The following is a 27,242-nucleotide window of genomic DNA, read 5'->3' as shown; positions in this document are numbered from 1 at the left end:
ATGACCACCTGGATGGGCCAGCAGCATCCACCCAGGGAACAGTGGCAGGGTTACACAGTTCTGCCCCTGTCTCACCACACCCACAAATCAGTATCGTGCGGTCCCTAGACAGGGTGGGAGAGAATCTTCTACACCGGTCATTCTGGATCGCAAATGACGCAATGACAGTTTTCACCTGAGCTAGCTGGGCACCACACCAATTCGTAAGTGGCAGGAGAAGAGTTGGGAAATAGTCCATCTGGCTCTCGGGTTCCTATGTCAATGCTGAGATGCCCTGCTTATCTCTATAATGCCTTGGATAAGATCTTATTAAATGATTTTGGCCTTTGGGCAGAATTATCTCCAGCTGTCTGACTCTGTCAAGACACAGACTACAGGCATCTCATTTCTCCTCCCAAACTTACAATAGAAGCCAGTTCACTCTCTCTCCAGGTCGCATCCTCTGCTCATGTGGCCTGAGCACAACAAAATGGTACAAGAAGAGCTCATAAATGAATCCTCCAATTACCAGATGCAATCGTTGTGGAATCATCAAGGCTTTGAGCATAAAGAACTCCAGCCTCCTTTCCTACCCCTGTGCACACACAAAGAACCAAAGACCTAAATTCCAGTCCCCAAAGCCATTAGGCCAGTGCCAAAGTTGGAAGTGAAAAAGAAGCATCTGCCGGGGTGTGTGTGTGTGTGTGTGTGTGTGTGTGTGTGTGTGTTTATGTGTCTTTATGTGCATGTTTGTACTAATTATTAAACTTGCACAGTTCATACTCTCAGCTCCAAGACTGTGTATGTGTGCGTGTGTGCTAATTATCAGACTTGTAAACCTCATCCCCTCAGATCCAATACTCTCTCTTTTGTGTGTGTGTGTGTGTGTGTGTGTGTGTGTGTGTGTATACACACACACACACACACACGCACGCCGCGCACACGTATTCACATGTATAAATGTCAGGTATTGGTCCTCATTTTCAACCTTGTTTCAGACAGTTTTTCTTTGCTGTTTTCTGCTGTGTAGGCCAGGCTAGCTAGTTTGGGAGGTTCTGGAGTTTTCCTTCTCTGCCTGCCTTCTTTCTCTGGGGAGCTGAGATTGCTTATGCTTGTGTTATGTGTTCAACTTCACTTGGCTTTTGGGATTTGAACTCAGGTCTTCATGTAGAACCATCTTCCCAGGCCAGATTCAAGTCTCTTGAAGAAAAATAAACAAAAACTATTCAACAAATTAATGTCCGGGGTGAGTCACACAGTTTTCCAGGTTTTAGAAAACTCTGAGGGGGGGGGAGGGGAGCAGACACAAAGCCTTTGTTTCTCTAGTTTCATCCCCTAGAGAACAACTGTTTCAGGTAACAACAGAAGAAGATGCCCTCATCCTAGAGAGGGAGAAGATTCTAACTATGTAGTATATGGGTGTTTCCTTGCAAGGAGGATCTCAAGTCACCTTGAAGGAGTCAGAGTCAATTTCTAGCCCCGCGAGCCCGACAGTCACATACGGGTTTCCAGACACCACTTAACTCATCTATCCTGACTGTGGAGTCACCAGGGGAAGGACCCTGGATCTATGTTACAGATGTGGACTCCTTCACACATGTTGCCCTTCATATAAAACTACAGCCACATTTTGCTTTGAGGCTATCAAAACACCATTAAAAAAAATTTCACTGAAACTCCACCTTTCTCCTCAGCCCTATACTCTGATCTCCCTTTTGCTTGGAGAGAGGCTAGCTACATGCTTCCTCTGGCATGTGGGCTCCCTTCTTGCAACAGTTAATACATATGACATTGTTAGGTCAGGGGTCTTCTCTGGTGGTCCTAGCTGACTGGAGTAGGACACTGGATTAACCTGGATTTTTTTTTTTTAAATAAGGGGAATATGAAAACAGTAGATGATGATGGAAGCTGATGAGTGAAACCCAAGCCCCCCAAATACGTTGTTTCCCCTAACATCTTTAGATTTGAGAATGGCATTCATACCAGCCATCTATAAACTTGATTTATCAACTTTGAGACTCTAAAGTATGTGGGTATGTCCCCTGATTGTTGATGGCCATAAATAAGCACAGGGACAGCTCACCTCAGCAGGCCTGTGTTGTTCCAAAGTTGTGTGGTTTGTTTTTCTAACTGAGTAGTCTCTGGGACACACCTTTGGGGCATGGTAACACTGCCCGAAGGGACACTAGCCCTTCTCCCCATCCCCTCTGCCTTGCTAAAAACCATTAGATTACATTCTTAAAGCTAGTCACTGAGGTCTAGTCCCTTATTTGGCCACTTCCTCCTTTTGAGGCTGACTATCAAGGTCCAGCTATCAAAGTATTGAAGTCCAGAAATCAAAGCCCCCTGTGGCTCACCCAATTAACACACCCACTCAAAATATCCTAGCCCATTCTATCACAGACCTCCCCTTCCTCTCTTAAAAATGACACCTGCAAGGTCATTTGCTGCAAGTCAGAAAAGTGGCCACTTTAACTTTTCTTCCCTCTCAATAAAGGATCTCTTTGTGAAAACAGGTGTTTGGGAGTACTTTGTGCCTAATCTGGGGCCCAGGAGGACACTCCCGCTGTGTGTGTGTGTGTGTGTGTGTGTGTCTTTCCTTCATTGCCTGAGTGTTTCCTATGCCTGTGATCTTGAGCCATGAAGGCCCTGGTAGGACAGTAAACGTCTGTCTCTGTGTGCTAAGGCCCTGGTAGGACAGTAAACGTCTGTCTCTGTGTGCTAAGGCCCTGGTAGGACAGTAAACGTCTGTCTTTGTGTACTAAGGCCCTGGTAGGACACTGAACGTCTGTCTCTGTGTGCTTGGTGCCCTGGCGGACTGTGTGAGCTGACCCTGGGGTGACAGAGTGAGGCTTTTGGAATGATGATGTAAGCACCTGTGCACCAAAGCTTGGGTGAGCATCTCTGGTTGGCAGTATCCAACACGAACTGTCACATGTTATTGCTGGAGCATGGGGCCTCTGCTGGAAGGGACTCCTGGGAGCTGGTTTCTCCTGGAGTCGGCGCACGTGCCCACGTGCTCGCTCATATCTGTTCTTTCACTGTGATAAATGTATGAGCACAGATTTTCTGCATCTTTAAGTCCCAAGACTGGATGAGCCTGTGTGTGAGACCAAAGCTCTTCCATTTTTACAGAATAACAAGTTAATCATGTTAAGGATGACTGTGTGACCATGGAATGTCCCAATCCTGGTCTCTATGGTGATTGTTTAACCACAGAATGTCCCCACCTGAGGGCAGCCAATGAGAAACGGTGACGGCAACCATCCACCTAGCAGTAAGATAAAGATAAGGTCTTGGAAAGTCCCTAGAAGCGAGCCAATCAGAATTATACCTGTACTAGCACCCCTAACTGATGTAACCTTGTGGTTTTTGCCTTTAAAAACTGAGTTGCAGAGGGGTGGGCACTTCCTCCAGCCTCCACTGCGTTGGATGTGTTGGATGAAGTCCCTGCCTAGGCTTGTATTGCTCTTGGATATTCCGAATTAAAGCCTTGCTTTTGCATTCAGATACGCTCATCTTCGGTGGTTTCTCAGGGGGGTCGCGATCTGGGCACAACAGTACACAAGAGCAAGCCATCTTGCACGTGGTTTATGTGGTGAGGGGCTGCCCCAACAGCTGGGCCCTCCTCATCTGCCCTGCTTGGGCTTTCCACACAGGCTTACCTTTCCCACAGGTGGTGGAGCAGTCTGTCATCCCCAGCTGCTTCCAGTTGTGGTCCCGGCTTCGCCTGGGGGTCTGTGGGGCTGCTGGCACCAAGTTGTCTGGTCGGTGGGAAGGGAACCTATCAGGATGCCTGACGGGGAAGGTCTGTGTGTGCGAGGATTCTGACGTCAATACCTCAGGGGCCTCGCCATGTGAGTCTTCCTTCTCCTGGTTCTTCTCCCTCTCTTCTCTGTCCTCCGGGCTCCTGTCTTCGGCCTCCAACTGCCCATTGACAGGCTCTCCTAGGAGAGGCACACAGACGCGTGAGAGTCCTTTGGACACTGATTTGAAAAAGGAGACGGCTTTGCCGCTGGACAGAATGCAACACAAGTTCATTTGAAATCTCATATTTACAACATTATTAAAAATCAGTAAGAAGTAGAGATGGCTCAGAGGTTAGAAGCACTGGCTGTTCTTTAGAGGACCCAGGTTCAATTCCCAGCACCCACATGGTGGCACCCAACTGTCTATAACTCCAGTTCCAGGGGATCCAACACCCTCTTCTGACCTCCTGGGGGCACCAGGCACACATGTGGCACACAACAAAACACTCATACATATAAAAAACGTGTAGAAAGATCAGTAAGACGATGTCAAAGGCCACGGGAAGACGGTCCCTCCCCCACAAGCAAACAAACAGCCCCAAACCTCTCAACTTCACTCGTAGTGAAACTCTCTCCTATGAAAACATGGACCAGGAGACCCTCAACTCTTTTTCTTTTTCTTTTTTTTTTTTTTTAACCACACATTAAGGATTACAGAGTTTGGAGGCTCAAGTCCTTGAATCCTCTGCTGGAAGGTAAACTCCCCGTTTTTTCATTGTGCACAAGAGTGCAAACAGACGCCAACTTTTGGAGAGCAGTCTGGATTAGGGCTCCAAATTTTAAATGCACGTGAGCTTTGACCCACTTATGTAGTTTCTGGAATATTTGCTGTACACACATTCTCATTATTTTACTTAAGGCTGTTCATAGAAATATGATGACTAGGGGCCGGAGAAATGGCCCAGCTGTTAAGAGTACTGACTGCTCTTCCAGGGGACCCAAGCTCAATTCCCAGCACCCACATGGCCGCTCACAACTGTCTGTAACCCCAGTTCCAGGGAGTCTGCCACCCTCACACAGACACACATGCAGGCAAAATACCTGGACATAAAATAAAACTAAATCACTAAAAATTAAAAAAAAAGAAGTATGGTTACTAACATATTCTATGAAATAGCAAGACAACAGACTTCAGTGCGTGCCGACGGTAAAAACCAAATGCCACCAATGCATAGCTGTGAACTGGAATAAGCAAGAATGCAGCACCCAGACGTTCTAACCCAGCAGCATGGTGGTGTGTTGTGTGGTAGACAAAAACGCACAGACTTGGGTTTGTGCACACACGGACACACACGTGTGCAGCTGTGGCAGGTCGGTTTTGAGATACGGCATATCCTTGTTTCCCACCCTCTTCAAGTCTGAGAGAGTAGCTACACTCTTAGATTCTCTTGCTTATTTTCTCTTGCTTATTTATTAAAGGTGTGCGCCACCACTGCCAGGCCGGGAGCTGGCCTTTTTAAACAGCAATGTCTGAAAGCCCAGGCAGGGCCAGAGGCTTTCCATTTCCCGAGCACCAAGGATGCTGACATGAACCACACAATGTCCTTGGAGCATGACCACATCGGGGTGAAATGGGGGTCAGCTCTCTGTCCCATCCTGTGTTCTTTGCCCCCAGCACAAGCTGGAGGGTTCCATGAGGCTCCTCTTATGAGCACCTCAGTGGAATCAGTGCAGAGGGAAGGGGGAGGCGAGTGGGGGGGGTCCAGTGGTGCTTTGGCCCATCCTAGGTTCCAGGGCCTTTCCTTATGCTTGTTGCACACATGTGTGTACATGGACGCCCGTCATATGTGTATAGCCTCTGGGTTGACTGAGAGGGGATTTCTGCCGACTTCAGCAAAGGGTAATGTTCAGGTTGGATTTGAGCTGACTAACTGAAAACAATGATATTTGATATGTAGACAAATGCTCAACTTTTCTGCAGACACGACTGTGTTTGAACAGAGAAGGGCAGGGCAGAATTCATCGCACTGTTAAGAGAGCCTCTGGGAGGAAAAGGGAGTTGAAGGCGGATGCTTTTTGTTTTGTTTTAATTGATGTTACTATTACTTTTTTCTCTTAGTATACGTATGCATACATATGTATACCTCTGTTTACATGCACGTGAATGTGCAAATGTTAGAGTGCATTGAACATACATGTGCAGGCCTGCGGTTACAATCAAGAGTCTGCCTTGATTTCTCTCTGCCGTATTCAAGGCAAGGTCTTGCAACTGAATCCAGAGCTCAATGTTGGCAGCCAATCCAGCCATCCTGCCTGTGCCAGGGTCCTCTGTCTCCACCTCCTGAGTGGCTGCCGTGCCCACCTGGCCATCAAGTTGGTTCTGGAGATGTGAACTCTGGTCCTTCCCTTACTGGGTGTACAGCCCTGATGCTATTTTTAGAGCAGCTTTAGGTGGACAGAAGACACGGAGTACCAGGGCCCGAGGTATTCTCAGGGGTCCTTATAAAGGAAAGAGATGGGTGCCTGAGAATCAGAGGAGATGGTACCACGCATAGAGCCCAAGTGGGAGCGAGATTTGAAATGTGTACCATGTTGGCTTTGGAGGTGGAGGAAGGGGTCAGAGGCCATGGAGACTGAGGTTTCTAGAAGCTGAAACAGGAGAGAAGTGGATTCTGACTGTAGCACTTTGGTCTTGGCCTCATGAAACCCTTTCCAAACCTCTGACCTTCAGAACTGTATGACAAATATCTTCATCTTATTCTAAGATACTAGTTGGAAGGCCATTTGCTACAGCAGCAATAGGAAGCTGATGTACTCATCCCAGATGTGGGATCAGGATGTCTAACTTTGGCTTAGGATCAAGTGAATGAAATATCCTATCAGTGAGACTCACATGGAGAAACATGTTCTGATACCGAGTCTACTAACTTGAAATATGTGTCCATGGGGTTTCTCTGCATTGTTCAGGACACAGAGGGTAAAGGAGAGAGAGAGAGAGACAGAGAGAGAGAGAGACAGAGAGAGAGAGAGACAGAGAGAGAGAGAGACAGAGAGAGAGAGAGGGGTAGAGAGAGACAGAGAGAGAGACAGAGAGAGACAGAGAGAGACAGACAGACAGAGAGACAGACAGAGACAGAGAAAGAGACAGAGAGAGACACAGAGAGAGACAGAGAGACAGAGAGACAGAGTCATTTTAAGAGAAAGTGAACAGAATACTCAGTGGAAAGGTAAGGGACCTTACCTGGTCTCCTGTGGGGTGGCACCTGTGGGCTGATGGCATTGTTCCCCATGATCACGTACTCGTAGTGGACTCCTGGGTTGGGCTGCTGGTGTATCATCTGAGGACACAAAGTCAAAGTCACCACAGCCCACATATATCCCAGTTTCCTTCTGGCTTGGATCTCAATAACGTAAGTGGTCCTGTAGTTAAATGTGCAAGTTCTCATCTATTACACAATAAACCTGTAGCATGGTATATGAAGTTACTTCCAGTGACTTCTTATGGGCTGTTCTGAAGAATTAAAGACTTCATGTGTTCATGAATCAGAAGAAAAGAGAGTGAACAGTCAAGATTCTGTCAGCACAAAAGTCAGGGTTTTAAGCCGAGCGGTGGTGGCACACACCTTTAATCCTAGCACTCGGGAGGCAGAGCCAGGCAGATCTCTATGAGTTTGAGCCCAGCCTGGTCTACAGAGTGAGATCCAGGACAGGCACCAAAACAACACAGAGAAACCCTGTCTCTAAAAACCAAAAAGAAAAGAAAAGAGAAAAAGTCAGGGTTTTATAAAGTCAAATTGGCAGAGTCTACGGTAGGAGAAGCTGTGGCTGGTAGTCATCCTCAGCCAGGGCTTGGACCCTGTGGCCTCTAAATGTCCCCTATTTGAGCACTAGGTGGTGACACAGAGTCAAGCGAACAAGGAGCAGATGGGCCTAGAATAACAAGGGCCCTTTAATCCCTCCAGGCCAGTAAGGCTGGCTGGTCCTCAGTCCTTTCTCTTGTAGGTTCCCTGAGTCTCACTCACTTTCACACATAGAGAGCCTCAGAACTATAATGACATGGAGTGGAAACCCAAAACCCAGATCAAACAAACAAACAACAACAACAACAACAAAAAAACCCAAACAAATAAAAAATAAAAATTCCCACATACGAAAAATGTAAGTCTGCCTCGATCGTGTTCTTCGAGGAAACAACAATAAAAACAAACCACCAATCAAAAGATAAAATTAAGTAGGACGGCCAGCAGGAAGCTCCGTGGGCTACAGAGGTCTGGAACAGAGGCCCAAGGTAAGTGAGGGAGGCCAACAGAATTAATCCGTGTCTACCAGCCCTTCCTGTGTTCACAGCTGTGACGGTAGGAGGCAGGGGGACGGGCGGACTGGAGTCACAGCACTCAAATCTACACTATAATTGGGAGCCAAGCAAGGGGACATTGCCTTGTTGATACTTCTGCTCTGGAAAGTGGCTCTTGCTGACCAGCTGTGCAACCCAGAGCCAGTCTCTGGATCCTTAGTTTTAATTTCTTCATCAGGAAGAGAGAGCAGAATGACCAATTTTGAAGTCTTGCTACCCTGCAAGTACCCGAGTCACATCTGCACTGAGCCCTGCATATCTCTTTCCTGCTCCCTACTAGTGAAACGGGCTACCCCATCACTGGTCCAGAGGCAGGCAGATGTGAGAAGCGCTTGCCTCCTCACAGCACAAGACCAGCTCATTGGCATTGCAGAAACATGACCCTGAGCACTGGACCCCTGGGGGACACAGCTACGTGGCTGCAGGATCTTGGTGCCTGCTCCAACCCCTTAATTCCCTTTGCACACCCCGTTTCTCCTCCTGCCCTCCCCTGTGCCTCTTCTGTGTGGGGAAACACCCTGGGTTTGGCCACTGAAAGCCGTATGCTGTTTATGGGGTTATTGTTGGCCGCCCTTCCTAGACCACCCACAGGAGGCTCTCCCCGGAGGAGCCTTCCCCTCTGATACCATTCAAATTTACCCAGAGCCAGCCAACCAAGTAGATGACTCACAGAAAACACCCCAAATTAACTAAAACAAGGCGTCTTTTGTAACCTTTGGCCCACTATTATCCCTTAAGAGGAGCAGACCAGAACTGTAGAAGCTGCAGGACCAATCACAATGAACGTGATTTCTGAGACCTGACACAGCAGATATTAGAGACCAGCACAGCTCTGAGGACAGTGGACACCTGTGTATTTATTTTTGTTTCTTGTCACCTTTTAGTTCCTCATCTTTTCAGAAAACTGGATTCTAGCAGCTTCGTGTGTGTGTGTGTGTGTGTGTGTGTGTGTGTGTGTGTGTGCTGGCGCGCGCGCGCGTGCACACGCACACACCCATGTGTATGTGTGCATGTGGAGGTCAAAGGTCAACCTTGGGTGTCATGACTCAGGAGCCGACCCCCCCCCTACTGTTTGAGACAGGGTCTCTGACTGGGACCTCGGGCTCACTCTTAGGCTTGGCTGGCCGGCCAGCGAGTCCCATCGATGTTCCTGTCTCTGCCTCCGCATCCTGGGATTACAGGCATATGGTACCACACCCATCTTTGACACGGCTGTTGAGGCTGGAACTCAGGTTCTCGTGCTTACAAGACGGGCACTTTATAGACAGAGTAAGCTCCCCAGGTTCCTCTAGTAGTTTTTTTTTTTAAAAAAGATCATTAGAGACAACTCTTTAACATTAATTTTCTGGCTTCAAGTACAGTGATCGCAGGCCTGTCTGTATGAAGCAGAGAATGTGTGTGCAGCTAAAGCTTCATCGGGTCATCTGGGGTCCCCGCGAGTGTTCCTTCTCCATTTGCCTTGGTGGGGTTGAGAAGGCTGGGCCTAGAGTGGACTGCTTTGCACTTGGCATTTTCTTTCTACCGCCATAGAAGAAAACACGCCAAATTAGCAGTGAGAGGAAAGAGCCTGGAGGGGCTCCAGGGCTCGTGAAACAGGGCATTTGTTTGCGCTGCTTCGGTTCAACAAGTAAAATTGGTTTTACTGGGTCCATAAACTCCGAGGGTAAGAAAGCACCTGGTAGACTTTATGGTTTCTGTGAGTCTTGTACATTCAGGGGTAAATATCGAAGACCAATGCCAAGCATTGAAAGGGGTCCCTCAAACAGGCTCTACTCAAGTGATTTTTATCAAGCCTGGGCTAAGACATGTGGTTTATTTGTTCAGAGTGATAGGATCCCAAGTCCAGAGGGCACCCCCCCACCCCACTCCCCCATCCCTGCAAACACCCAAACTCACATAGACATCCAGGATCTCATTGGTGGGACCTTCAGCCAGAAAGGACTCCCCAGCAGTGCTGGAGATCTCATTGGGTCGCTTGTAGGTGAACATTGTCCCTCCACCCTCATACTTCCCCGGGCGGTCAATCGCCCAGTTCCCGTTGATGATGGAGCGGCCAGAGCGACTTCGCAAGGCTGTGGAGACAAACGAGCAGTTTCTCTGGTAAGCTCAGGGTGTGCACAAGAAAACAGTTTGAGAACTCAAGTCTCTCATCTAATGGCCCTGGGGTATGCACGGGGTTTGCGAGCACACTACCTCTGGCTTGATGACTCCCTCACCTCAAAGGATTTCCTTCTATGTAGACTTGGGAAGAAAGGGAGGATGGGTGGAGTGGCTGGGAGAAAAGGATGTGAAACAGAGGGACAAGACAGCAAGGGGAGACTCGAGCATGAGGGAGGGAAACTACTTCACGTAATTGTGCCATTGCTGAGGGGAGGGGAGAGGCCTTCAGTCCATGGATGAGCTTAGTTTGGCTTTTGTAGTGTTTTTGTTTTTTATTTTTTGTTTTGATATAATGAAGCCTAAATTTAAGAATTGGGAGATTTCACATTAAAAAAAAAAAAATGAGAATCTCGGCTTTTCTTGTACAATAGGAAGGCATGTTAACAGTGAACACTAGCCCTACATTCTCCCAGGATGCAGGCAGCAGGCACTCAGAGGGTTCGAAAGCTCTGATCAGTCCCTGTCCCCACGCATTATCCATCATTCCTCCACAGCGAGGCCTGTTGCTTTAAAGTAAATCTCAGTCATTAGATTCTACCAATAAAGACTCAGGAGCCAGTAAATAACAGAGTCTCAGGGTTCACAATGTGATCAAATACCCTGCAACACCCCCCCCCCTTTTGTCTAAATAAAAGGAAAGTTTTTTAACTCGAACACAGTAAAACCATCTACAATAATGAAGCTATTTTTGCCAAGCTTTCTACAATGTCCAGCTCGGTTGTATTTGGCAGTCTTAGCATGAAGTATTTTTGAGTTCAAAGTTCTGTAAAATGTCTGTGTCAGTCTCATAGGAACTCAGCAATTTGAATGTTCGGAGCAGTTTGTAGTCCGAAGCTGGTTTTTGGGTGGTGTTTGTTAGCTTAGTGGAAATCCTGGCGGGGTAGAATGCAACAGTCAAACCAAAGGTGTCCACCGTTTGAGCAGAACATGGAGTGGGGATGGGGTGTCCACAGGAAGGGGCAGTGCTCGGGCAAGATGGTGGCATGGGTGCTGGTGCAGGCCTGGGGCTCCAAGCTGGGATTTTCAGGCCAGTCAGCTGGAGCCGGGAGACACCACTTGGCCAATTTGCTCTTTTTCTTGGGACATTTTCTCTTGATCCTTTTTCTTTAGATGTTTCACTTGTCCAGTGGTCTCTGGAGTTCTTAGTTGGATGTTTTTATTTTCTTGGAAAGATAAAAGCAAAACTCTGCCCCGACCCTAATTCTGGGGGTTCCTTTTTTGGCAGGTTATATCTTTCCTAGGGCAAAATGCTTTTTGGCAACAGAAAAAGTATCTTTCAATTAAATTTTTTTTTAATTTGAAACTAAATATACCTGAGAATGTGTGGATAAATATACCCATATCCCCTTTCTCTTTATATATAACTTCAAGGTTAAAATGTATTTATTTTTAGATTACAAAGGATGTTTGTTTTGAATCGTAGTCTTTTGTAAGCACAGCTTTTAAATTTAAATCACTGCAATTCTTATGTGTTGGCTCTGCCTCCCAAGTGTTGGGATTAAAGGTGTGAACCACCGCCTGGTTATGGATTCCTTATAGTGGTTATTCTTATAGGGTTATCCTGGTTTAGTTTGGTTCTCCATTTCCCCTTATTTTTTAGTGTTAGGGGTAAATTTTCAAGTATTCTGAATGTGTAATCTATCATTCTTGCCGATTTATTCTGAATTTATTTCCTGGCAAATTTTAATAATCTAGTCTTAGTTAGACATGATGTCGATTTGTCCACTATTTCATTATTTTCAGATGTTTTGTCTGTCTTGCTTGTATGAGCTACATAGATTTTGATGTCTTTGCTAAGTTTTGCTAGGTTATGCCATTTCCATTCATGCCTCCCATGACCAGATATCTTTGCCATTCATCTGCCAGTTAGTGGTTTTCCATTCTGATGACCGGTATGGCAATACCATTGCACAGGCACCATGATTTGGAGAAGATGGAGACTTTCCTTTTGCATTCCTGGTGGTTTGTCTTATAGCCAATAGTACTGTGCTGATTGTGGTTCTTTCCTCAGTACTGGCCGTTCCATACCCTGGTCTAGAGGCTGCCGCCTTCCATTAGCTTTGGTCCCATCATCAGTAAACCATGCATTAGCCAAATCTTGTGACCATTCGGTTGATCCCCATGGCTCAACAGGTGACTCTTTCGGGGGAGGCGTGAGCGCAGTCTGGGGGTTCACAGTGTGATCAAATATCCTGCAGCAGAGGCTGAGTCTCATTGATGAACACAGATCTCTTAGGACAGTTACAGTGTTTGCCTTCTCCTTGCAGGATAGCATTTTTCTTATAATCCTGATTGTTACACTTACCAATGGTGGCTAAGTTTTGCTTGCGATTCTGACTGTAGGCTTACCAACAGGCGCAAAGCCAAGAGGGCCACATGGTTTTCTGGTCTTCCTGGTCATGTTTGTTCTTTTTTAATTCCCTTCCTAACTTCTCTGGGTTTTTTTTTAAATGCATATTTATGTGCTGTGTGTGTGTGTGTGTGTGTGTGTGTGTGTGTGTGTGTGTGCCTGGAGCTTGATGTCAGGAGTTCTCCTCATTTTTTGTCTTATTCATTGAAGCAGGGTCTTTCAACTAAGCCCAGGCCTTGGATGCATGGCTGCCTTGTTCTGGGGCTTCCTTCCCTGCAGAGTGATTTGACTACAGGTGGGCTTCCATTTCTACCCAGAATTTACCTGAGTCCTGGAGATCTGAACTCTGGTCCCTGTGCCTGTATGGAAAATGCCTTACCTGCTGAGCCACCACCCCAGCCTCTGTGGGCGTTTGAGCCCGGGGCGTGGGCTGTGTTGGAGACTTCTGTGTTCATACGTGTTGCCAAACTGCCTTCTGATATTTATGTTTTTACCCAGAGATTAGTGCAGCTCTCGGCCTTGGCTAGAGGAACCCGCTTCTGCTGTGGGTTGCCATGCAGAGACTCACAGCCGGGCAGAGTGCGGAGAGTAAGTGACCCTGAATGCTCAGCCCCAAACGAGGCGTCTCCATCAATCCCCCAAGGCTCGCCCCATATCCGGGGGAAGAGGCAGAACGGATGCGGGCGCCCATTGATGGGGAGGAGCGCTGAGAAATGCTGTCTTCCTGACATGGCGTGGCCACTGCACTCAGGTACTCCCGGCCACTATGGTTGCCAGGACAACACGGAGCTAACAAGGACTGCGAATCTTCCCAGTAGGCAGCGCTAACTGGACCCAATAGGTGACCGCAGTAAGAGGAGGGAATGAAGGTGGGAGGGACCCACTGAGGGCTGTCTGGAGGGAGTGGCAGGGGGTGCTGCGGAGGGTATCATCAAGATTCAGGATACATGTGTGGGACTGTCAAAGGATCAATACAAAGGTATTCTAAAAAGATCAACTCAGATGTTTGAAAAAAGGACGTCTCCATTTTAAACACCACAAACATAGCAGGCCTTCATCTCTTTGTGCCTTCACTTTGCAAATAAATCAATTTAACTCTTAAGAACTCCATTGTGGAAATTTAGCTATAAACAAAGTTAGACAGGAACTGTCTGATAACACCCACTCTAATTTTCTATCACCTATGGCCTATCGCACTGCATTCTGCAAAACCAAGATTCCATTTGTTCTTAGTAGAAGGATTCTTTTGTTCTTAAAGGCATTTTCAGCAGGGTCTCTGTAGCTGGCTTTCCCAGAGATGAGGCCTTCATAGTCAGAGCCTCATGAAGGGACAGAAGAGTCGCCATACTTAGGCATCCCCCAGACCCCCTGAACACTCCAGCCTGACTGGAATAGCAAAAGTCAAGGGCAGAAACTAAGGAAGAGTATATTGAGCATCTCAGCCATTTATTACAGAGGCTGACCATATAGACAGCTCGGTTGGTAGCATGCCTGCATGGCATGCAAGCATCCCCAACTTCTGCCCCCAACACTGCATAAAACTGGGTGTGGGTAGCTCATCCGGGAAAGCCAACACTTGGGAGTAGAGGCAAGAGATCAGAATTTCAAAGTTACTTGGTTACCTGGTGAATATGAAGCCAGTAGGGACTACCTGAGATTCTGTCTAAAAGAGGAGGAGGAGAAGGAGGAAGAGGAGGAGGAGGAGGAAGAGGAAGAGGAGAAGGAGCAGGAGGAGGAGGAGGAGGAAGAGGAGGAGGAGGAGGAGGAGGAAGAGGAGGAGGAGAATGGAGGAGGAGGAGGAAGAGGAGGAGGAGGAGGAGGAGGAGGAGGAGGAGGAGGAGGAGGAGCCCCAGCAGCCCCAGCATCACACTTAGGGGGCTGGAGAGATGGCTCATGGATTAAGAAACTGGCTGCTCTGGCAGAGGGCCAGGGTTCAATCCCAGCATCTACCTGGTGGCTCACACCGTCTATATCTCCAGTCCCAGTGGACGATACGTCCTCTTCTGGTCTTTCAGGCACCAGGAGTCTTGCACGTGGTGTGCAGACATGCATACAGGCAAAACACCCACACACCCAAAATAAAAATGAATACATTTTCAGAGAAGAAGCACGTTTGGGGCTGGAGAGATGGCTCAGCTGTTAACAGAGCCTGCTTGCTACTCTTCCAGAGGACCTGGGTCTTGTTCCTGTCACTCACACTGGGTGGCTCATAACCACGTGCAACTCTAGCTCCCTCTTCTGGTCTCTATGGGTAACTTCCACATGAAGCGCACATGAAAACACGCTAGAAAGAAAAAAAATGAAAAACAAAACAAAACACGCAGGCAGCTCATTTCTCTGAATCATCTAGACAAGGTTTCTTTTGGCTTCTCTTCTCAACAGTCCATTGAAAGAAATTCAAGTGAATGTCATTACTACCTCCATGTTACTTCCTGGGTAATAGCTCATGGTATTCACAGCATCTCCACAAAGCTATCCTTTTATCCAGAATGTCCCCCTCATCTCTAAGTCTTTTTTTCCCCCCTGAGACAGGGTTTCTCTGTGTAGTCCTGGCTGTCCTGGAACTCACTCTGTAGACCAGGCTGGCCTCAAACTCAGAGATCTGCCTGCCACTGCCTCCCCACCTGGGGTTAAAGGTGTGCACCACCACCACCTGGCCACCTCCAAATCTTATTCATGCCTTAGGCCTGTTTCCTCTGGAAAGTCTTCTGCCCAGTCCAGCCCGTTTCTTCCTTCACGTGCTCTACGAGACACAGAGCCTCCCTGTAAGGCCTCCTCGCATTTGTCCCTACTAAGTGCCAAGAAGGCCAAGACGCTGATGATTATTCCCAGCCACAGCTCCAGAGCACAGCACACTGCTAAACACATAGAGATCTGCTGAATGTAAGAATACTCAAGAGGAAAAGAAAAAAAAAAAAAAAAACAAGAAAAAGTCAGAGAAAGAGCAACAAACAGGCGATTCAGAGACCCAAGTTCAAGTATGCCATAAGCAAATGAAGTGTTCTGTCAACTTCTCACACAAACTCAAACCACTCCGAGTGGTTTTTTTGACCTGCTATATTGGATTAACATTAAAAAATTCAAGATTACCAATATTGTCAGGTACAAAGTAAGCAAGTCCCCACAATGCAGCTGATGAGAATTTAACTTGGCTCTGCCCCACGGGAGGGCAATTTGATCTCCCTGTTAAAACTCCCATGTGTACTTTGGCTAAAGAATTCCACTGGGAAAATACCGGAGCAATCTATTTCTGGAAGCAAAACAAGTGTTTGTGATGATGATGCTCCCTAAGTACACAGACTATCTCAATGTTTACCAGCACAAGATTGCTTAAGTAACCTATAATGCTGATAGTCACACAATGGAAACCCCAATGCTCCAAAGTGAATGAGAGGAGTCTGGGTGTAGGAAAGACCTCCAGGATATATTTTAAGAAAAAAGTGTGTCTGTATGATGTGTTAATGCACGTGTATGCATGCAGGTGCTTGTGTGTGCCACAGTACACTTGTAGAGGTCAGCAGAACAACCCGGGGAGTCAGCCCCCACCTTCCACTTTGTTTCAAAAAGGATCTCATCACCATATATTCAGCAGGTTACTAGCCCTCAGGCTTCTAGGGATTCTCATGTCTCCACCTTTCATCTCGATATAGGAAGGCTGGGGTTCCCACCACATCCCCTCTGAAGGTTTAGATGACCCTTCCACTGTGCAGTAGCAAGTAACTGAAAAGAACCTATCAGACCATTAGCAATCTGGTCATGGTTCCAGGTGGCCTGGCTGGCTTCTGACGGAGCTCCAGACAGAGCCCCATCTGGCCGTGCAGAGAGAGAGCAGTTGTGGTCACACATTACGTGCCTATAAACAGCTCCGGGCCTGGTCTCAGAAAAGGTACAGGCCGCTCAGGCTCGTGCAAGAGGGCAGGGTTGGTGAGGACTAAGCTCTGGCAGAGCCTAGGTGACGGCAGCCTCCGTGACTGTGAGAAAGTCTTCACCCCCCTCAACACGGGGTTTTATCTCCGGGGTAGAAGCCTACTGGTAAGGAGTGTACTTTCAGCCCAAAGTCTGTGTACTAGCAGAGCCCACCCCGAGATCCCTACAGAAACAGCTTATGAATGTGGTGCTCCTGCCTTCCCTGATGACCTTATTAAAAACAAAGACTCAAGCCAGGTGTTGGTGGCTTCAGCACTCCTCTCTGTGAGGAGGCTGGGCTAGTGAGCTTATGTCTCGAGACTCACTATGTGCTTCAGGCTAGCTTAGAAATTGTGATCCTCCTGCCTCAGCTTCTTCAATGCTGGGGCTATGGGCCTGTACTACCTCACTCACGTGTGTGTGTGTGTGTGTGTGTGTGTGTGTGTGTGTGTGTACACATGTGCACGCTGGTGTCCAGGGAGGCCAGAGGAGGGCACGATCTCCCTGGAGCTGGGGGTATAGGCAGTTTTGAGCATGTGAACCAAACTTGAGTTTTGAGTATGTGAACCAAACTTGAGTCCTCTAGAAGAGCAGCGTGCACTCTTAATTGCTGAGCCAGGTCTCCAAACCCTGAGGCTTCTTAACATCTGAGAGAAGGGAACCTTAATTAAGAAAATGCCTCCATAAGACTGGGCTGTAGGCAAGTCTGTAAGGCATTTTCTTAATGAGTGATTGACGTGGGAGTGTCCGGTCCATTGCTAGTGGTCTTGGGTTCTACAAAAAAGCAGGCTGAGGGAGCTGTGAGCAGCAAGTCCATAAGCAGCACTCCTCCATGGCCTCTGCTTTGGTTCCTGCCTTGAATCCTTGTGACTTTCTTCACTGGGGAACTGTGATGTGTAAGCAAAATAAATCCTTTCCTCTGCAAGCTGCTTTTGGTCATGGTGTTTATCACAGCAATAGTAACCTTAATTAAGATAAGCCCCTCCCCCATTTGAATGTCTACAAAAAAAATAAAAAAAGAGAAAAACAGGCAACAAACAACAACAAAAACAAAGCAAAAACTCCCTGTGTTATTATACCACAACGCTGTTTTTAGTTACTATTTTATAATTGCATTTCTGTATAATTGGTTTCCATTGTATTCTTCTATACTTTACTTTATGAATTTGAAGCTCAGCCCTAAGAAAGTCTTCTGCAGATTGTCAAGAGGTCTTGCTACATCTTGACAGCCCTACTTATGAGTTTTAATGTTGAGGGCTGGGGTGGTGGCTTAGGGGGTACAAAGGTTGCCAGGCAAGCACCGAGAACACGAGTTCAGATACCCAGAACCTGCATAAAAGCTGGCACGGTGGCACACACCGGTAACCCAAGTTGTGGGCTGGGTTGAGGGGACAGAGGCCAGCAGATTCCTAGAGCCTGTTGGACAGACAACTCTAACTGACCTGGTGAGCACCAAGTCCAGTGAGGGATCTTCAAAAAGTAAGCTGGAGTGGTTAAGATAGCCACTATCAACTCTGGCCAACACACACATGAACATATTACACCCATACAAATTAAGAAAACAAAAGAACCCTAATGTTTAAATCATACTCCCTTCCTCAGGCATAAATTGGTAGACACACGCCAAGCTGAGTACAGACTCTGTTAGCAAAACAAAAATCAGACATACCTCCTGAGGCAGACCAGGTCCAGTGTTACAGAACAGCCATTGATGGTCCTTGTTAAACGAGCACACAAACCTGGCAATCCCTCTGTTCACATTCACTTTGGTGTTCTGCCCTGGGACAGACTCAAACCCGTGTGTCTGCAATGTACCTAATAATCACACTTGGACCAGAGCTAAGAGAGTCTCGGAGCAAGAAGGCTGGCGTCCTCTGGGCACTCCATGATCACAGGTTGTGGGCCTCAAAGAAAGGGAGACGCCACAGCTTTGTTCCTATTTCATTGCTGAACTGTAGCTAAGTATGGGTAATTATCATTCTTTAAAATATGAGAACATTCGATTGACTCTGACTCCAAATTTCCTTTGAATCCTCAATGACTTAAAAGAGTGTATCTGTGTTGTCCAGCCTCGGATAATGCATGAAATGGAACCATGCATGGCTTGTCAGAAAAGAAGCCAGGCAGAGAAGTAGTGGTGGGGGGCAGTAAAGAAAAGGCAAAGCCTGGGACTTGGGGAGCCCCAAGTTTCCTGGCATCAACACAACACGAAGAGAGGCTGGTCTTACTTCCATGGAGGACTGAGGCTCTTGGTTGGGAAAGGCTGGCATTTGAGCATGGATCTGCAGTGAAGGGACCAAATCTCCAGACAGAGCAGGATGAAGGGCATTCGGGACTGAATGGCTAGAAGCACATTGCAGGGTTCTTAGTTTGGATTTCCATTGCTGCCATAAGACACCGTGACCAAAAGCAACTTGGGGGAGGACAGGGTTTATTTCAGCTTACAGTTCCGCATCGCAGCCCATCAGTGAAGGGAAAGTCAGGGCAGGGCTCAAGCAGGGCAGGAACCTGGAGGCAGGAGCTGGTGTGGAGGCCACGGAGGGTGATGCTTACTGGCTTGCTTCTTCGTGGCTTGCTCAGCCTGCTTTCTTATAGCACCCAGGACCACCAGCTCAGGAGAAGTACTGCCCACAGTGATCTGGACCCTCCTACACCCATCATCAACCTAGAGAATGCACCACAGACTTGCCCACAGGCTAATCTGGTAGGGGCATTGTCAACTGTAGTTTCCTCTTTGGAAACGACGCCAGCTTGTGTCATTTTGAAATAAAACTTGCCAGCACAGAGGAATGGTGGGCTGTTGTTGCTGTAGCAGGAATCTAGGGTGTGTCTTGAGTCTGTCTAGAGATAAGATTGGAGAAGACTCTAGGAAGCCTGAGGACTCTGGGTACTGGGGAGACATGAGAGGCTCCAGGAGATCCAGGCTTGGGAGCCAACACTGTATGACGATGGACATATATAAAGTCTAAAAGTCCTTTCCCATCACAAACATATCCTAGGCATCTGATGTAGCTCCCCTACTCTCAGATCCAGCTCAGTCCATTTGCCACACATACCCACCAGACAGAAGGGATTCTGGGAAGGTCATTCCAACAATAGGTCTTGTAGAAACTCAGCTCTAGTGATGCTAGTCCACTTTCCAATGCCAATCTTTAAAAAGTAGTATCCTGCTGGGAGTGGTGGCACACGCCTTTAATCCCAGCACTCAGGAGGCAGAGGCAGGTGGATCTCTGTGAGTTCAAGGCCAGCCTGGTCTACAGAGTGAGATCCAGGACAGGCACCAAAACTACACAGAGAAACCCTGTCTCAAAAAACAAAAAAACTAAACAACAAAAGAAAGTACCTGCTGTGGGATGGTCTGTATGTTAAATGTGTTGCTCTGATTGGTCAATAAATAAAACACTGATTGGTCAGTAGCCAGGCAGGAAGTATGGGCGGGACAAGCAGAGAAGAGAATTCTGGGAAGTGGAAGGCTGAGGCAGAGAGATGCTGCCAGCTGCCGCCATGAGAAGATGTTAAGATGCCGGTAAGCCATGAGCCACATGGCAACTTATAGATGAATAGAAATTGGTTAATTTAAGATATAAGAACAGCTATCAAGAAGCCTGAGCCATTAGGCCAAACAGTTTAAGTAATATAAGTCTCTGTGTGTTTATTTGGTTGGGTCTGAGCAGTTGCGGGACTGGCTGGCGGGTGAGAGAGATTTGTCCTGACCTGGGCCAGGCAGGACCAGGAAAACTAGCTACAAGAACCATCTTATTACACAGGTTTAAATTCTGGCAATCATCTTTGACTCTTGTTTTTCTTCCTCCTTGGTCAGGGACTCTACCACTGTCTCCTGAAATCTGCTGTCATGTTGGTCTCCTCCTTCCCCTCTACCCAGTCACCTCATATATCTAAGGTTCCTTAGCCTCACATCCGGACCACAGCAGAAGTCTGACTGTGGGTCTCTGCATGCTGCCCAAGATCTTCTCCCTGTGCCATTATTTCCTCTCGCCTGTCCTCTGCCACCTGATTTCCATCCCTAATCATAAAGCTCACTCTCCTCCGGTGCATGGTGAAGGGCTTGTGTGATCTGACCTGTCCACCACTCACACAGCCCTCTCATTGTCAGCCAGACTCTTCTGGGGGCAGGAGTGCTGCCTTGCTTAGTATTTCAACCAAAAGTCACTGGGCAGATACTGTTGAATGAAGCCCCCATCTTCCCGAGGTCAAGGTCAAGTGCTGGCCATTTAACAACACCGCAACCACCTCTTTGTTGGCCTGACACCAGCCCACAGGGTTGTCAGCTAAAGTTTAAAGCACAGGTCCATTAGACAGCAACATACACACACACACACACACACACACACACACACACACACACACACACACGGTACTCTCACTCCAACTACATCTTTTAATTAGGGTACACACATAAACCCATGACTATACTGATTCCATATTTATTCTAAGCAATTTTTCCAAAGGCCACTCAATACCTGTGATTTGGGTACCTTTTTTAAATTACAAAATTGGTGACTAAAACAGATGGTTGAAGCTTAGGTTTGAACATAATGGCTCACTCACTCCTGAGCCAAGCAAGTGGCATCTCAGTCAGTGTTCTATTGCTCTGAAGAGACACCATGACCATGGCAATTCTTAGAAAGGAAAGCATTTAATTGGGGCTGGCTTACAGTTTCTGACGTTCAGTCCATTGTCATCTTGGCAGGGAGCATGATGGTGTGCAGGCAGACAGAGTTGCAGAGAGTTCTAGATCTAGATCCACAGGCAGCAGGAAAAGCGAGACACTAGGCCTGGCTTGGGCTTTTGGAACCCCAAAGCTCACCCCCAGTGACACACTTCCTCCAACAAGGCCACACCTCCTTATCCCTTCAAATAGTGCCCCTCCCTAAGCAGTCAGACATCTGAGCATCTGGAGCCATTCTGTTTCAAACTGCCGCAGGTGGGACCTTGCTTTTGACAATAACCACGCAAAAACTCAAATGACACCAGGAAGATACTACATAAGGGTTCAAGCTCATGTGCGGGTGTGGTCACCGCTGGGCTGATGCCTACTCACAGGTAAATGTTAATTTTCCGAGGCTCATGGGGACTTACTGGAGAGTCTGCATTCTAGGCTACTTGAGGAACTCAGAATAAACCTTCAGGGCTGACAAGATGGCTAAGTGGCTAACAGATGCTTGCTGGGCGAGCCTGGTGACTTGTGTTCAGTTCTCAGAATCCATGTCGAGCTGGAAGAAAAGAACTGACTCTACAAAGTTGTCCTCTGACTTCTACACAGAGCGTGCTGTGGTGTGCGCACGCTACTCAGTAATAATAAAAATAACACGGCTATATGGTTCATAACATTACTGTAGTTGAAGACATTTTAATGAAAAAAAATTTAACCATGTTAAAAATAAGAAAAGCAGTGAGGTAGATTCTCACATTCCCATCACCAAGCTTAAGAATCCCCAGCATAGCCGGGCGGTGGTGGCACATGCCTTTAATCCCAGAACTTGGGAGGCAGAGCCAGGCAGATCACTGTGAGTTTGAGGCCAGCCTGGGCTACAGAGTGAATTCCAGGACAGGATTCAAAGCTACACAGAGAAATCTTGTCTTGAAAAACCAAAAAAAAAAAAAAAAAAAAAAAAAAAAAAAAAAAAAAAAAAAAAAAAAAAAAAAGGATCCCCAGCATGTACCTGTTCTTGTTTCCTGTGGACATCACTAGTTGTTTCCTGGACCTTTTACTTTCTGATATTTGTGTGTGTGTATGTGTGTGTGTGGGTCCTTTCATAGTAACAATTTAAAACTTTGTTTTCAGAACCAAATGGATATGAATTAAAGTGAAAAATCATATTATTAATGTAAGGCATAAGATATGAGTAAATAACCACTTTACCACTTTGAGGCCAAGACTATAGCCATTTTATTAATTAATTAATTAATTAATTAATATTTGTTATTCATTTATTTGTTTATTTATCTATTTATTTATATGCCTATACTTCCTTTCCACTTCCAGATTGGGCTAAGCAATGCAAGGCAGAGCTCAGAATGGACTTAACCTCACCTGGGGGCTGTTCTTGCACCTGAGTAGTGAGCAACAAGTGATGGGTGGTACAGCTGCAGCGATGCTGCAGAGATCATGGTCCCCAAGGCCTGATACCTGGACCCCCAGCATCAGTGCCACCCAGGAGCCCGCTAGAGCTGAGGACGCTCAGCCTCCACCTGCAGTCTCCTGCCACAGTCCATTTTGTGTTGCTGCAATAAAGTACACGATGCCGGGTGATAGATAAAGAAGAGCTGCTAGTCCAGGTCATGATACGGTGGCTGAGAAGGTCACACAGCATGGTGTTGCTGTCTGCAAAGGGCCCCTTGGCCATATCACAAGTATGATGGAAAAACACCAGGAGGAAGTGTGTGTGAAAGATCCAGGGGGAGGTGTGACGCTTGCGTCAGAACAGCCTGTTGTTGCAGGAACCAGGGTAAGAACTCACTCCTGTGAGAGAAGCATTTTTATCTCAACGACTCCAAAGCATCCCAACACATGGACTGGGCATCCAGGCTCAGTATGAGAGTTTTTGGTTTTGTTTTTAAATAATGTGTGTGTGTGTGTGTGTGTGTGTGTGTGTGTGTGTGTGTGTGTGAGAGAGAGAGAGAGAGAGAGAGAGAGAGAGAGAGAGAGAGAGAGAGAAAAGACAGAGACAGAGAGGCAGACAGAAAGAGACAGAGACAGAGAGATGGGGAGACAGAGACAGAGAGATGGGGGAGACAGAGAGATTAGCTGCCAGTCTTTGCCTCCTATCTTGTCTGAAACAGGGTCCTGTTTTTCGCCACTGCACATGCTGGGCTAGCTGGCCCACAAACTTCCTGGAAGTCTCCTGTCTGTGCCTCCCATCTCCTGGTAGGAATGCTTGGATTATAGACACACTCATTACCACATCCAGCTTTTAAAAAATGATTTTTTATTTTTATTATTTTTAAAAATAATGTGTCTGTGTGTGTGGGTAGTGCTGGTGTCCAAGGAGGACAGAGGTGTCATGTCAGGTCCCTCTGGAGCTGGAGTTAGAGATGGTAGGTAGTGAGCCACTCCACGTGGGTGCTGAGAACTGAACTTGAGTCCTCTGCAAGAGCAGTGCGTGCTCTTAACCGCGGAGTCACTTCCTCCAGCCCCATGTCCAGCTCTTTAATGTGAGTCTGGGGATCAGAACTCAGGTCCTTATGCTTGTGAGGCAGGTGCTTTACCCACTGAGCCTTCTCCGCAGCCCCACCCTACATTTTCTAAAGTCCACTCTGCTCAACACTGAAATAAGGAAATACGATGAGGGATGTGCAGGCAAGTGGACAGATCAGTTTCTCCCGGACTCTGAAATCTTTCTGGGATTCATATCTAATTCATCTACAAAGCCTTGAAGTGGTTAGGCGCACTGAAGCATCTGATTCTCTTTGATATAAGATCTCCAGTCATTTCCCATGAGCAGTGAAGATGGCTGAAATGGCCACTTTCCAGTTTGGCAGAAATTGGAAATAGAGTTATCTGAGGTAGGGGCAGGACGAGAGACTGAATATCTAAACTCTACTTTGATCTCCAAATTGGTTCCAAAGATCACAGTCATGGACTGATTCTTCCCTGATGACACGCTGGTTGTTGAAGTAATGGGAATGGACAGCAAAATATTGCAACACTGGAGTCTTATAAAATCCTAACAAATAAATACGCTAAGTGGGACCCGTGAGCATGGTATTACAGGACAGAAGATTCTTGGAGACCCTCTAAGCCCAACTCTCCTTTTTTCAGAATCCCAAGAGGTGACAGATACTAAAGGGGACAATGGCAGCATAAGGGAGCCGAGGACTGTGTGTCCTCAATCTAGCAACCACTCACGGGGACTCTGGAGGACACGAAGAGCATTGGTAAAGAGCAAGAAGAACTAAGAAATCCAGATGGCCAGAGCCCACAGCCAGAGCCCACAGCCAGATCATGGCCCCAGCACAGGAAGAAGTGACACTTGGCACGGAAACCACATGGGCTGTCCTCCCCAGCACAGGAGGCAGAGTAGATTGGTCTCTAGAGATCACACTGACGGGTTCTTGGATTAAGAGTCTTCCAGCTATTGTTCACTCTAGTTACCTAATCCCATGAAACCTAGCCTGCCAGTTGGCTTGGCTGAAGCGGCTGGAGTTGCCTCCTTCCTGGCTGTAGCATTAAGGACAGACATTACATTATGTTGATTCAAGAGTTACTCTGACTTTTATAGATATGGATTCGGTGTTTTACAACTGTATAGTCTTGGTTCCCCAAAATTCCCTGGTGTTACCCTGAGGTAGTCAAATCCTTCCAGCCCTTCCTGCGGGCCACTGCTCATCTGCTGTCTGTACGTTCTGTGTTTACCCAGCAATCATGCCTTCTGCTCTCCTTTACAGCCCATTTACCTTTGATTTCTTTTTCTTTCTGCCAGAACTTCCAGGATGGAGTGATATGCGGTTTGCTCCGGACAGACCTGAGATGTTACGCTCAGCAGTAGCTGTCCTTTTCATGCTTGTCTTGTAGATCTTTTTTAAAACAGTGAAGGAAGTCCACTCTTTTTATAGTTTGCTTTTGTTCTTTTTTCTTCCTTAACCAAGAAAGAATGTTGAAGTGTGTGTGTGTGTGTGTGTGTGTGTGTGTGTGTGTGTGTGTGTGAATATATGCTATGTATCTGTGGTTACTTTCATCTTTTAGCTTATCAGAGGCTAAAAGAGCGTGTCAGATCCCCTGCAGTTATAGGTGATTGTGAACCTGTATGAGTGCTAGGAACCAAACTCAGGTCCTCTGGGAGAGCATCAAGTGCTCTTAATGGCTGAGAATCTCTTTAACACCATTTCCTTCCTTCCTTCCTTCCTCCCTTCCTTCCTTCTTCTCTTCTCTCTCTCTCCTCCCTCCCTCCTCCTCCCTCCCTCCCTCCCTCCTTCCTTTCTTTATTGTTTTGGTTTTTTGTTTTTTCAAGACAGGTTTTCTCTGTGTAGTTTTGGTGCCTGTCCTGGATCTCGCTCTGTAGACCAGGCTGGTCTTGAACTCACAGAGATCCGCCTGGCTCTGCCTCCTGAGTGCTGGGATTAAAGGCGTGCGCCGCCACTGCCCAGCCCGTTTTTGCTTTATTGAGACAAAATTCACACACTATAACATAGTCCCTCACTTTAAAGTGTATAGTTCACAGACATACATGCAGGCAAAACATTTACACACATAAAATAAAGTGTACAACTCTGGGTTTGATTTGCAGAGTTGCACAATGAACATTAATGTATAATTTTAAGATACCTTCCTCATTCTTCAAAGAAATCTCACGCTCATCAATACTCCAGCTCTGCTCCTCCACCCCTGGGGAAACTACTATTCTATTCTCTAGGCATTTCTTATAAACGACTGTGTGGCTTTTGATCATTGGCTTCGTGTTTTCAAGGGTCACCCACACTGTATTATACATCAGTACTTCAGTACTTAATGTGTGTGTGTGTGTGTGTGTGTGTGTGTGTGTGTGTGTGTGTGTGTAGGTCAGAGAACAATTTGTGAGAATCAGTTGTTGACTTCTACCACGTTGGACCTGGGGGTTGAATTCAGATGTCAGACTTGGAGGCCAGCACCTTGGCCCCTAAGCCATCTCACCTACCCTGTGAAAGACTTCATCTTTAATTGGTTGATTATTTAGAAGTTTGTTGTTTCATTTCCATGTATTGTTCAGCTCCAAATACTTGAGAAGCTTCCAGGTTCCTGTTACTGATTTTCATTTAAATTCTGCTGTTTGGAAAAAACCCTGCTTATCTGGTTGTAATTACAGTACATTTGTTAAAGTCTGCTGTCTAGCCCAGGGCATGGCTTATCTTGGTGACTGCTTCACAGGCACTCAGAAAAGGACCAGTTTTCTGCAGCTGTTGTGTAGGGACAGGGACAGGTCAGCTTAGCCTCCCCCCCACCCCCCATCAAGTACCTTGAGGGAATACTAAGTCTTCAAGTACACTTGTGGGTAATTCTGTTTCTCCATTCAGTACACTTTGGTTTTTGTTTGTTTGTTTGTTGTTTGTCCGTGCCCCCCCCCAAGACATTGTCTTAACCATGTAGCCCTAGCTTGGAACTCACTCTGTAGACCATGCTGACCTTGAACTCACAGAGATCCACTTGCCTCTGCCTCCTGAGTGCTGGAAGGCGTGCACCACCAATACCCTGTGAGACCCTATCTTTAAAAAAAAAAAGAGAACAACACCCCAGAAATGACAGTTAAGGTTGTTCTCTACATACAGGTATACACATATGTACACCAACACACTCTCTCTCTCTCTCTCTCTCACACACACACACACACACACACACACACACACACACCAGCAGAGGAAAATCTATGCATGTGATGGATGGTGGTATATGGAAAATCTCTGTTCCTTCTACTTGTTTTTTGTGTGAACCTAAAACTGTAGAGAACAAATGGTCTATTAAAAATCTGAAACCAGAGCACCAATTTAAGTACATTGGTCTCTTATTTACGTTATAGTTGCCATACATATTACAGATATGTACATTGAAATCCTCCCAATGTTATATGTTTGGCTTCAATAACCACATGTTTTATAGAACTTAAGAGGCTATGGCTTTGGCTCCCACAATGATCCCATGAATCAGGTAAGAACATAGAGTTCTAGCCGGGCGTTGGTGGCGCACGCCTTTAATCCCAGCACTCGGGAGGCAGAGGCAGGCGAATCTCTGTGAGTTCGAGGCCAGCCTGGG

The 27,242-nt window shown here is 46.8% G+C and overlaps 1 protein-coding gene across 2 annotated transcripts in view; it reads right to left on the bottom strand.

The window, feature by feature from the left end:
• Thsd4 (thrombospondin type 1 domain containing 4) overlaps nucleotides 1–27,242 on the bottom strand; it is a 573,943-nt gene that overhangs the window by 23,496 nt on the left and 523,205 nt on the right. For both annotated transcript variants that reach the window (XM_037207445.1, XM_028861990.2), the window contains 3 exons: nucleotides 9,979–10,154; nucleotides 6,970–7,066; nucleotides 3,645–3,926 (listed from right to left, as the gene is read on the bottom strand). In XM_037207445.1, the coding sequence (XP_037063340.1) occupies nucleotides 3,645–3,926; nucleotides 6,970–7,066; nucleotides 9,979–10,154 (555 nt within the window). The remainder of the gene's footprint in view (nucleotides 1–3,644; nucleotides 3,927–6,969; nucleotides 7,067–9,978; nucleotides 10,155–27,242) is intronic.

Source organism: Peromyscus leucopus, chromosome 7 (assembly GCF_004664715.2).
Source record: "Peromyscus leucopus breed LL Stock chromosome 7, UCI_PerLeu_2.1, whole genome shotgun sequence".
Classification (NCBI taxonomy): domain Eukaryota; kingdom Metazoa; phylum Chordata; class Mammalia; order Rodentia; family Cricetidae; genus Peromyscus; species Peromyscus leucopus.
This window is presented reverse-complemented; position numbering and strand designations above follow the sequence as displayed.